Source organism: Arabidopsis lyrata (genome assembly GCF_000004255.2).
Source record: "Arabidopsis lyrata subsp. lyrata unplaced genomic scaffold ARALYscaffold_8, whole genome shotgun sequence".
Taxonomy (NCBI): domain Eukaryota; kingdom Viridiplantae; phylum Streptophyta; class Magnoliopsida; order Brassicales; family Brassicaceae; genus Arabidopsis; species Arabidopsis lyrata.
The window spans coordinates 11,577,239-11,589,269 of NW_003302548.1; the positions used below are offsets into that span (position 1 = coordinate 11,577,239).

The following is a 12,031-nucleotide window of genomic DNA, read 5'->3' on the forward strand; positions in this document are numbered from 1 at the left end:
ACAAGTTATAAGGTTTTACAAGTTTTTTATAAGGTTTTACAAGTTATAAATACAATATAAAACCTTATAAGTACCTTGTAAAACCTTTTAAAATACATTGTAAGACCTTACAAAACACTTGTAAATACTCCGTAAAACCTTTAAAATACCTTGTAAATTTTTCCCGCCAAAATTTTCCCGCCGATAAAATTGCGGAATCACTTTTCCCCCAAAAAAAATTGTTTTGCGTGAAAATTTTTTGGCGGGAAAAATTTTTACGGAAAAATTTTACAAGGTATTTTAAACGTTTTTACAAGTGTTTTGGCAGGAAAATTGCGGGATCACTTTTCCCGCCAAAAAATATTTTGTATTTTGTGGACCTAATTTTGTTTCAAATAAGGGTAAAATGGTCATTAAAAATTAAAAAAGGGCAAACTTAAAAATAAACTCTCAAATGGGGCATTTTTGAAAAGGGGTATTGAAAAAAGGGCATTTTTAACAATTTCTCAAAAATTATTCAACCAAAATTAGTGCTGCAAAAATTTTAAAAAGCAGCAAAGACACAGTCGCAAAACCAAACCAGTGACTGTACTACACACCCAAAGCTCAGTACATAGTAATAAGAGAGAGTGCATCTAACAATATATCATATTACAACACACCATCGACGACGGGAACCCAAAAAAAAAAAAAAAACAATACTTATACATATATATCTTTGGACTGCTACGACTAGAGATGTTTGTTTCACAAGTCCTACCCTTCCTTTTGATCAGCGAGCAACTATGAGCTCTTCGATGAAATCGCCTTCACCTGATTCAGAGGGGATTAAGATATCATCGTCAGCGGTGAAGTTGTAGCTCTCTCCAATGGCTCTCAGGAGCTGATAGACTTCAAACATGGTTGGCCTCTGCTTTGCTATTTCCGGTAGAACACAGTTGCATGCTACTTTGAGCACTTTGAAGATCTCATCATCCACACCGTTCCCGAGTAAGGACCTGTCGATTGCTTCTTGCAGTTTTGATTCAATTGATAGCTTTGTAATCCATTCCACGAGGTTACCCTTGAAGCTTTCTTCCTCGGCTTCTTCGGATACTTTTCTCACACTCGTTGCTTTTTGGCCCGTTACTAGCTCTAGAAGCACAACCCCAAAGCTGTAGACATCTCCTTTAGGAGTTGCAACCATAGTTCTTGAATACTCGGGAGCAACATAACCGAAATCCCCAAATTCTCCATTGACGAATGTGCTTAAATGGGTATCAATTGGGTTCATCAGCCTAGCTAGACCAAAATCCGAGATCTTGGGCTCGAATTCTGCAGTCAACAATATGCATTTCGAGCTTATGTTGCGATGGATAATTCTCGGGTTGCAGCTGTGGTGAAGCCATGCCAATCCTTTTGCCGTCCCAATCGCGATTTTCAGCCGTGAAGGCCAATCCAAGGGCTTGAAGGATTCTTCATCTGCAGGATGTAACTGATCATAAAGGTAACCGTTTGCCATGTACTCGTACATTAGAAGCCTCTCCTTATTCGCAACACAATAGCCCAAGAGAGGGACTAAGTTTCTGTTTTTTACGGAGCCCAAAGTCTTCATCTCTGCGTCAAACTCTTTCTCAGAGCGTTGAGAATCCTGCAACCTCTTTATCATAAGCGGAGTCCCGTCTTCAAGCCTACCTTTATACATAGTTCCTGTTCTTCCTGTTGCAATGATATTATCTTTCTTGAATTCCTCTGTTGCCTTCATAAGATCGCTTAATTTCATCTTTGAAACCGAGTTCTTAAACATGAAAACCTGAAAATTCACAAAACACCCAAACATGTCATAAATTCAGAACATAACATAGTATGCGTGTTATAAAATCAATGAGGTTTTTACCTTGACGCCTTTCTGTCCTTTCAAGCTCTTTGCCCATCTGTTTCCTTCAGGATCATCCTGCTTCTTCCGAACAACACCCAATTTACGGAAATAGAAGAACAAAACAACCCCAACGACTAATGCTGCCGCAGTCAATCCACCAACTGCCGCTATAATAACAACTTTACCACGAGAGCTAGAAGCACTCTTACAATCATCCAGAGGCTTACCACACAATCCCGGGTTATTATCAAAGTTCTCCGCCCCAAATTTCAAGGTTTGGTTGAAATTAGGGATAGGACCTACGAGAAGATTGTTAGCCACAGAGAAGGTTTTGAGCCGTCCAAGCAGCACTAGCTCGGGAGGAAGATTACCCGAGAACCGGTTATTCTGAAGCAAAAGAGAGTTCAAAAAGGTAATGTTTGAGATACTAACAGGGATTTCACCAGAAAAACTATTGAAGGAGAGGTCCAAAGTAGTAACAAGTGGAATCACATCAGTAAGATTGGATGGTAAAGGTCCAGAAAAGTTGTTTCTAGAAAGCTCTAGACCAGTCAAATCAGAACATTGCTTAATCCCAAGAGGAAACACTCCTCTAAGACCATAACCAGAGAGCTTAATACTCAAAACCCTATTCTCATCATCATGCCAACAAGTCACACCACTGAACTTGCAGATATAACCAGCAGTCTCGTTGCCAAAAACCCAACTCGATAAATATCCATTTGGATCCTCAACTTGAGATTTAAAGGTCCTCAAGCAATCTACGTTGGCCTGATTCGCATCTATCATGGTACAAAGTAGCAGCAAACAACAGAGACAATTCCAGAACCAAATTGCGAAAACTAACCTACCCATCATCATAAATCCCTTAAATTCCACAAAATGGGTAAATCTCTATAAACTACAGAAACAAAATCAAGGGTTCTCTCCGATGAACATCAAAATCCTGGAAACAAATCACAAAATCAGAACTTTATAAGCAACAACGCAAATTGAAGATAAAGCGATCTTAAAATTGAGTTGACTTAGAAAAAGTTACAAACTTTTTAGCAACTTACGAATCAAAATCAGAAATACAAAACGAAAGCTTTGGTCTTTGTAGTCGTCGTGGTGGTTGTGCTCTTGTTCATAAGTGTTGAAGAACACAATGAAGAAGGAGAAGAAGAAGAAAATCGCATCTGTGGTTAAGTGATTATGAATGATGAAGAAGAAAGGACTTAGAAATAATTTAATAAAGGAGTCGTATTGGTGAGTGAGTTGACTCAGACTTTGGATCGTCGTCGTCGTGTTGTGAAAGTTCGTGAAGAATGGGGCAAAGAAAAGAGAGACACTGATGATGAGAACGCAATGACCCCAACAAGAACCAAATCGGTCTTTGCGCGTTAAATATTTTTTTTTTCTTCTTCTCTTTTTGACTTTTCAACATCATCATATCTTGTTTGTTTGGAGATGGACAAATTTTTCTTCCATTTGGTATTTTTCGCTTTCTTATTCGTTTTATATAATTCTGGATATTTGTAAATTGGTTTCGAGTTTTGACCAAATCAACCAATAGAATATGACATTCATAAGAATTATAGTTATTCACTAAAATCCATATGTTACTATAGGATTCCAAAAATAAAATAAAAAATAAAGGATAAGTTAAAAATATAAAAAAAATTAAGAATCTATACATACAAATAAAATATTTAGTAGTCGTTTTTCATGTAAATTCGATACGACCAAAGTACCTCTACAAGACAACAGAATTCTTAGGGTACTTACCGGAGATAACACTGTTAAACATTTATGATTTTAGTTTATAACTATTTGGTTAACATGCTAAAACATATTGTATCGCGATAAATTTACATATTATTATGTTAAATGCATGTTTATCGATTTAAATTTGTGAATCAATGTCTTTTATTTATGTATATATCAGTCCAATAAAAAAGAATTAGTCTTTTCTTTACATAATTAACATGATAACAATTATAATAACATGTTATATAGAATGATACCGTGCTAACATATTAAATATTCGAATAACATTTGTTTAAACATGATAAAATAGTTGATATCTGGATAGTATTTATATTAATGTGTAACTCACACATAATATTTGTCAGTAATAATTAATAAAGAAGTTAACGTGATAACAAAAAAAAAACAACAATGAAAATAACAAGTTTACATAAACAATAACAATGGCGATTTGCTTCTTCACCACCGCATATGCCGAAGATGGAGGATTCGATTTTGCCGACCAACAAAATTTACTTGGCCACTACACTTCAAAGACTCCAACAAGAGTCTCACGAGTGGTCTCCCGTGAAAGACCATAAATGAAGATTTTCTATGTATGACATCTCGGTCTGCGGCTTCTACGACAGCGGAATAGATCGAGGAACTGATCTGCACGGCGGAACAAACAAGGTCGACCAGCTGTTCTTTGGAATAAGATCGTAGAAAGTCCCGAAGTTTTGTCGGGTTTCTCTGATTTCGAATCGCTAAAATTAGAGCTCGAGCTTGAACTTGAAAATGGCGTCAAGGATTCAGGTTGTTGTTCTTGTGGGTTTTCACCATTGCAGTTGAGAGGATAAACGAGTGAAGCTTTTAAGGATTTTGATTTTTTCCAGTTTTTTTTTTCTCAGGTCTTGGATTCTATTGCTAAACGAACAAGTGGTAAAAGAGTAAATATTACAGCTACAGTGACAGCCAAACAGTGATAATATCTGTCAGTTAGTTTCTTGGTCTTCTGAGTACATATCTACCAAATACCCAAAAATAAATGAGAAGTTTTGAGGTTTTGTTTTCTTGGTATAGTTTTTGACAAATAACAATGCATAGTAATTTGTATCTACAAAATTGAATATCATGTCACATATTTAAAATTTTAAATACTTATTACTTATTTTATTTTATTTAAATTGATGTTTAATGTTATTTCATACTATAGATTAAAAATCATTTATTTTGTTTGTTTTCTCTAAACAACATTATGTATTTAAAAGCAGTTCAACCAATAGAAAAATAATCTATTGAATACAACATAGAAATATAATTAATTTTGCATTAAAATTTTGAAAATATCAAATAAATTGAAATAAAAATTTTATTTTCTTTAAACATCAATTAATATGATACGGAGGAAATATGTGTTAGCCAAACTGTTGCATAACCTAGTTGTTTTCATGTTGTATATAAAATTACTCAAATATATATATATATATATATATATATATATAATATAAATTACAATGTCTCGACTGATAATTGATAAAGTTAGAAGGTGTCTCTAACCTCTCATTATCATCAGCACTCACAGCCTCTAATCTAAACATTTTCTCTAAACATAATCGAGCAAACAATGGCTGCTGCAACATTTGCTTACCTCAAAGATGTCAGGCCATACACCACACAGTGGAGAGTCCAAGTGAAAGTACTTCACTCCTGGCGGCAGTACACAGCCAACACTGGTGAAACTCTAGAGTTGGTGTTATCTGATATTGAGGTAATTCAGTTGCATATTAATTGTGAATTAGTTTACATTAAACCATTTTAAAGCTACTATTTTTATCTGACTCTACTGTTTCTATAAACTTTCAATTCTCAATCTACATATACATTTTTACAGGGTTTTTTTTTTGCATTAATTCATTTGGATCCGGGTTTTATCCGGATTTAACTCTATCCGGATCTTGGATAAGAAATTTTAGGAATGTTGTCTTAAAACCATATTGAAATATTGACTCTAATTACTTCTAGAATTCCATAATTAAGCTACCAATTCGTACTTAACATATTCCTAAACTATTTCCATATTCAAATATCTCCGGATGCTAATAATACCTAATAGGGCAAGAAGATTCATGCTACTGTGAAGAAGGAATTGGTGAGCAGATATGTCTCAAATTTACCTGTTGGTCATTGGGTTTTCATTGAGATATTTGCTCTCAATTATGCCAGTGGCCAATTCCGTCCAACCTCTCATCTATATAAGATGACTTTCACAAATGGAACTCATGTATTTCCATGTGATCATGTCTCTGACTCAAGTTACCTGTCACTAGCCAGTTTCAAAAGAATTCAAAATGGAGATCTTAATCCATACATATTGGTTGGTAAGTATCTTTTTTATTTAAAGATATTAAATAAATCAATCTACAGTTTACAAACAGAACATTCTTATTTTTATCTATGCTTTTCTTTTATAGATGTTATTGGCCAGATTGTTATGATTGGAGAGTTGTTGACTCTTGAAGCCAACGACAAACCAACTAGCAAGGTTGAGTTTGAAATGAGAAATGAAACGTAAGTGTTTCCAATCTTTTACCCATATATCTTCTACTTATCCTACTGAACATGTTATGTTTTGTAAATAAAAGTGATGAAAGGATCGGTGTTACCTTGTGGGGATCATTTGCTGAGACTGTTTACAGAGGAAGCCAAAATGATGGTGGGCGTCCTGTTGTCTGTTTGTTGAGGTTTGTGAAAATCAAATCCTTCAAAGGTACATAAAACAGCATCTTACCAACCATATCAATATACTGAGACTGTTTATATAGAAGTTATGCCTCATATATCTTATTTGTAATCTACAGGTGTAAAGATTTTGTCTAACTCATTTGATGCTTCACAAGTTTTTGTGAATCCAGCAATCCCTGAAATTGCTGTGTTTGTTCAAAGGTAAACATTGCATGTAATTTAACTCTTTATCCTATTGTACTTACTTCTGTACTATGGAACTAACCTATATATTTCATGTTTTTGACATATAGTCTCCCAAGTGATGGTGCAATGTGTATCTTCCGTGAGAGAGTCCCAAAGTTTGAGATTGTTGTTGCCAATCAGGATGATACTTCTTTAGATCATCCCAGGAAGACCATTGTGGATCTCCTCAACTCTGTCGAGGTAATCAGTTATGTTTACTATCATTAGAAAAACGTTTTAATGTCTATAAATATCCATATTAATATCTAAATTTTTTGTAAGATTGGCAAGGCAAGGTTAATGTGTACTATCTATGCAATTGATACCGACTGGGCTTGGTATTACATTAGCTGTCGTGCTTGCAATAAGAAAGTCACACATATCCACCATGGAGTGAATGGTGTGAATAACAAAGGGAAAAAGCCGAGGTTCTGGTGTGACACTTGCAAATCTGTTGTCACTAATGTCGTGGCTAGGTAAAAAACTCTGTTATTGACATGTTATTAGTCTATAAATGTAAAATATATATCTAACATAATTGTTTACATTTCATGTAGGTTTATGCTCTATGCTAAGGTGATGGACAACACTGGTGAAGCTAAATTGTTATTGTTTGATTCAGTTTGCTCTGAAATCATTGGAGATCGTCTGCTCCATCTGTGCTTAATGGTTTCGTTGATGAGGTTTCATGAACTACTCTATATTTAAATATCTGTTTACATGGTTCTAGACACACAAGTTCCTGATTAGTTTTATATTTCAGATTGATGATCTAGACAACATACCAGATGCAGTTAGGCATCTATTTGGAAGGACATTTATGTTCCTGATGTGTGTTGAAAAAGAGAATATTTGGGATGGGAAGGAGATATACAAGGTATCTAAAGTGTTACAGAAAGATAGCCTTCTGCTTGAGGAACAATTGCTCGAGGATTCTCAGGAGTTGGTCAATCCTGCATCTATTGTGTCTGGTGATCAGATAATTGTTGTGACAGAACATTTTTTGCATAACACAATCAGAAGTACACGGATATTAATTCCAGTTAAGCTATGATTTGATTTCATCGTTTGTTTTACTACAGGTGCCACTAATGCTGGAGATGAGTCAAGAGACTTCTGACTCTGTCACTCCATCATCTAAACGTGTTTATCCTGACAATCCCGGTTCTTCTGATGATTCATCTTCTTCTAAGAAGTTGTGCATTGAACCTATTTACTTTGGTGATCAAGATTCTATTCCTAAGGATCAAGAGGCAACTGTGAAGGACATAGCTCCCAAGGTTGATGTGGTGATTAAGGATGATGCTATCAAATCTGAGCCTAAAACTAACAATGTTGTATCCAATGGTGGAGTGGGCACACTTCAGGTGAAGGAGGCAAAATGTGTTAAAGGTGGTGTGAAGGTCAAGGTTGAAAAGAAGTGAAGAATGGTTGCTATGATTTGATTTATTCCATGCTTTGTTTTCTTATTGCTTTCAGATTTCTAAGACTTTGCTTTTAATTATTGCTTGCTATTCTGTTTTCTATTTCCTTTCTATCGTTACTCTAAGTTGGATGCTATTAGCTTTCAATAAATCATTTCTTTTATTTATAGTCTTATTCTATATTAATTAACCTAATGGCTATAGTCTTTAACACTTACTGTATAACTTCATCTATATACCTAATCCATTTGTTTCATAATAAGCATACATCTACATATATCACTACAAGAAATATGGGTATTGATAGCAGAAATTCATAGCGCAAATTTCGTAAATGCTATAGTAGTTATTGTTCCGGATTAGAGACTATATAATAGCATTTTATAAACGCTAATTCTAAAATTACACACGCGGGAATCTAAAATCACTCTATTCCGCCAACACTTAATAAAAATTGACTAATTAGTAAAATTAATAGCGCCATAGGGTTGTCTTTCCCTCGACACTTAGTCAAAAAAAAACAAATTAGCTACAGTCGAAAAAACAAAACACACAGTCAGACCCTCGAGCTCTCCGACGAGAAGACGACCGTCGAGCTTCACCGGATTCATTCTCACCCTCGAGCTTCATCTGTTAATCGACTGTTCCTTCAAACTTATCGGTCTGTTTTGTTCTTCTTTGATTTCTTTTTCTGATTTGCCGCTTCAGTACCTTCTTAGGGTTCTTCCGATTTCAAGTTCACTTTCGTTTTGCATTTCGCTTCTGTACCTTCTTAGGGTTCTTCTTAGGGCTCAAACTTCTTCGGCTTCTACAGCCATTACAAAAAATCATTTTTTCGATTTAGGGTTTTTCTGATTTCAAGTTTAATTTTTTGATTTAGGGTTCTTCTGATTGATGGTCTTAACTTGATGATACTGAATTCTGATTCGATTTAATACTTATGGTTCTTCTGAATTTCCAAAAAACATATATCGATTTAGGGTTCTATGAAAAGTCAGTAATTTGAGATATTTTTTTTCAGGTTTGGGTGTGGACTTCGCAAAATCAACACTCTCTTTCAGAAGTTTTGAACAGTTAAGAGCTTTTTCAGTCTTATGATTAATTAGTTAAACAAAACTGTTATTGTTAATGTGAATCTTTTGCGTATTGCACATGTACTGTGTTGCTGCCTGAATCATGCTGTTTTGAATTACAATATGAACGGTTCTCAATAAGGGTAGCAGATACAATGTTGGACAAGACATGGGTTCATCTATCCAGGTAAGTTTATTTACAGAAATAAATTTCTGTTTAACTGGTTATGTTTGTCTGAATTTGTTGCTTTCTTTCCTTTGGCATGTACTCAAGAACTGATCCTGCTTATGAGATTGGTGCTTTGAACTTTGTTCATGTGGTCACTACTGCTTTAGGAGGAACTGATATGGTAATATGCCCATGTACTGACTGTCGCAATGTAGATCGTCATTTAGGCAGTGTAGTAGTAGATCATCTAGTAAGAAAGGGTATGGATGAGGCTTACAAGACAAGGAGGGATTGGTATCATCATGGAGAAATGTTTTCAGGGGATGCTGTAGACAGAAATGGTAATCAGTGGAATGAAGAGATTTTAGGGATATATAGAGCTGCTGATTACTTAGATGAAGAATTGGCTAATAGGGGTCAGTTATTGGATGATGTTGATGGTGAGGCTGAGGACAAGGAAGAAGATGAGTTCCTTGCAAAGCTAGCAGATGCTGAAACTCCTTTATATCCTAGTTCTGCAAACCATAGCAAGCTTTCAGCCATTGTTTCACTGTATAGAATAAAGACAAAGAATGGGTGGTCAGACAAAAGTTTCAATGATCTACTGGAGACTTTGTCAAATATGCTACCAGAAGGCAATGTTCTCCATACATCAATGTATGATGTGAAGAAGTTTTTGAAATCATTTGATATGGGATATGAGAAGATTCATGCTTGTATTAATGACTGTTTCCTTTTCAGGAAGAAATTCAAGAAGCTTGATGCATGTCCTAAATGCAAGGCTTCAAGATGGAAGATAAACCAGCACACTGGTCAGATTAAGAAAGGTGTCCCACAGAAAGTTCTAAGGTACTTTCCTATTATCCCACGTTTGAAGAGAATGTTTAGGTCCGAGCAACTTGCCAAAGACCTAAGGTGGCATTTTCATAATAAGAGTAGTGATGGAAAACTGCGACATCCTGTGGATTCTGTGACATGGGATCAAGTTAATGCCAAATATCCTGCTTTTGCTGCTGAACAAAGAAACATCGTCTGGGTCTTTCTACTGATGGATTCAATCCTTTCAACATGAAGAACAGTAAGTATAGTTGTTGGCCTGTCTGCTTAGTTAATTATAATATGGCTCCAGATCTGTGCATGAAGAAGGAAAACATTATGCTTACTTTGTTGATTCCTGGCCCACAACAACCTGGTAATAACATTGATATTTACTTAGAGCCTCTTATAGATGATCTAATCCATTTGTGGAGTATAGGAGAGTTAACATATGATTCCTTCAGCAAGAGTACTTTCACACTTAAAGCAATGCTCCTTTGGACTATCAGTGATTTTCCTGCCTATGGGAATCTTGCTGGATGCAAAGTAAAAGGTAAGATGGGTTGTCCTTTATGTGGGAAGAACACTGATAGTATGTGGTTGAGTAACTGTAGGAAGCATGTCTATATGTGCCATCGCAAAGGTCTTTCACCAACTCACAGTTATAGGGGCAAGAAGACATGGTTTGATGGGAAAGCTGAACATGGAATCAGAGGTAGGATATTAACTGGTCATAATATATCTGTACTACTTAAAAATTTCAAAAATGATTTTGGGAATAGGAGAGAATTTGGGAAGAAGAGAGCTAGGCCTGCTACTGTAGAGTCAGATGAAGAGGAAGAAGTAGATAGTGAGTCAGATGAAGAAGAAGAAGTAGAAACAGATGAGGAGGAATTATCAAGATGGAAGAAAAGGTCAATCTTATTCAAGTTGCCTTATTGGGAGGTATGTTTCTAATGTCCCTTAAAGTATAAATATTTACGATTAACTTATATTAACTTACTATGTAATGTATTTTGTAGGACCTGCCAGTAAGATACAATTTAGATGTGATGCATGTGGAGAGAAACGTCTGTGCAAGCATTATTGCTACTCTGTTGCACTGTGGTAAATCAAAGGATGGTTTAAAGACTCGCAAAGATCTCCAACTACTAGGCATTAGAAAGGATTTGCACCCTACAGAAAGAAGTAAAAGAATCTACCTTCCACCTGCTCCTTGGTCCTTGTCAAAGCAAGAGAAGAAAGTTTTCTATAAGCGGCTTTATGACTTCAGAGGTCCGGATGGCTATTGTTCTAACATATCTAGTTGCATATCATTAGATGATTGCAAAGTAATGGGACTCAAATCACATGATTACCATGTCTTGATGCAACATCTTCTCCCAGTTGCAGTTAGAGGTTTACTACCAAAAGGTCCAAGGGTTGCTATCCTACGCTTATGCTCATTTTTTAACCTTCTCTGTCAAATGATTATTGATATGGAGCAGATTACTGTATTGGAAAAAGAAGTTGTTGAGACTCTGTGTATGTTTGAGAGGTTCTTTCCTCCTAGCTTTTTTTATATAATGGTGCACTTGTGTGTCCATCTTGGTAGAGAAGCCAGATTGGGTGGACCAGTCCATTTCAGATGGATGTATCCATTTGAGAGGTCAGGTTTCTCTGTTAAAAAGTTTTTTCAATTTGGTTTCCATATTTTGTGTTTATTTGTTTCATGTGGTACTCAGATTTAGTGTTTATTTCTGTTAGGTACATGAAAGTCTTGAAAGATTATGTCAGAAATCCAGCAAGACCAGAGGGGTGCATAGCTGAGTCTTATCTAGCAGAAGAATGCCTGGAGTTTTGCAATGCTTTTTGAAGGAAGACTACAAATGTAGAAGAGATAGCTGACAGAAACACAGAGTATGAGAGTAGCTCAATCTTAGAGGGTCGTCCTATATCTGCAGTAACTTCATTCACTTTTACTGAAATGGAGAAGAAGATAGCCCATCTTGCTGTAATTCAAAATACAGCAATG

At 35.6% G+C, this 12,031-nt stretch overlaps 1 protein-coding gene across 1 annotated transcript; it reads right to left on the reverse strand.

The window, feature by feature from the left end:
• Positions 1-506: 506 nt before the first annotated feature.
• On the reverse strand, positions 507-3,189 carry LOC9301705 (probably inactive leucine-rich repeat receptor-like protein kinase At5g48380). Its single transcript, XM_021015926.1, has 3 exons — positions 2,896-3,189; positions 1,856-2,783; positions 507-1,771 (listed from the first exon to the last, which is right to left on the reverse strand). Exons 2-3 carry the CDS (start codon positions 2,696-2,698, stop codon positions 752-754), a joined length of 1,863 nt encoding a protein of 620 aa, XP_020871585.1. The 5' UTR covers positions 2,699-2,783; positions 2,896-3,189; the 3' UTR covers positions 507-751.
• Positions 3,190-12,031: the final 8,842 nt, after the last annotated feature.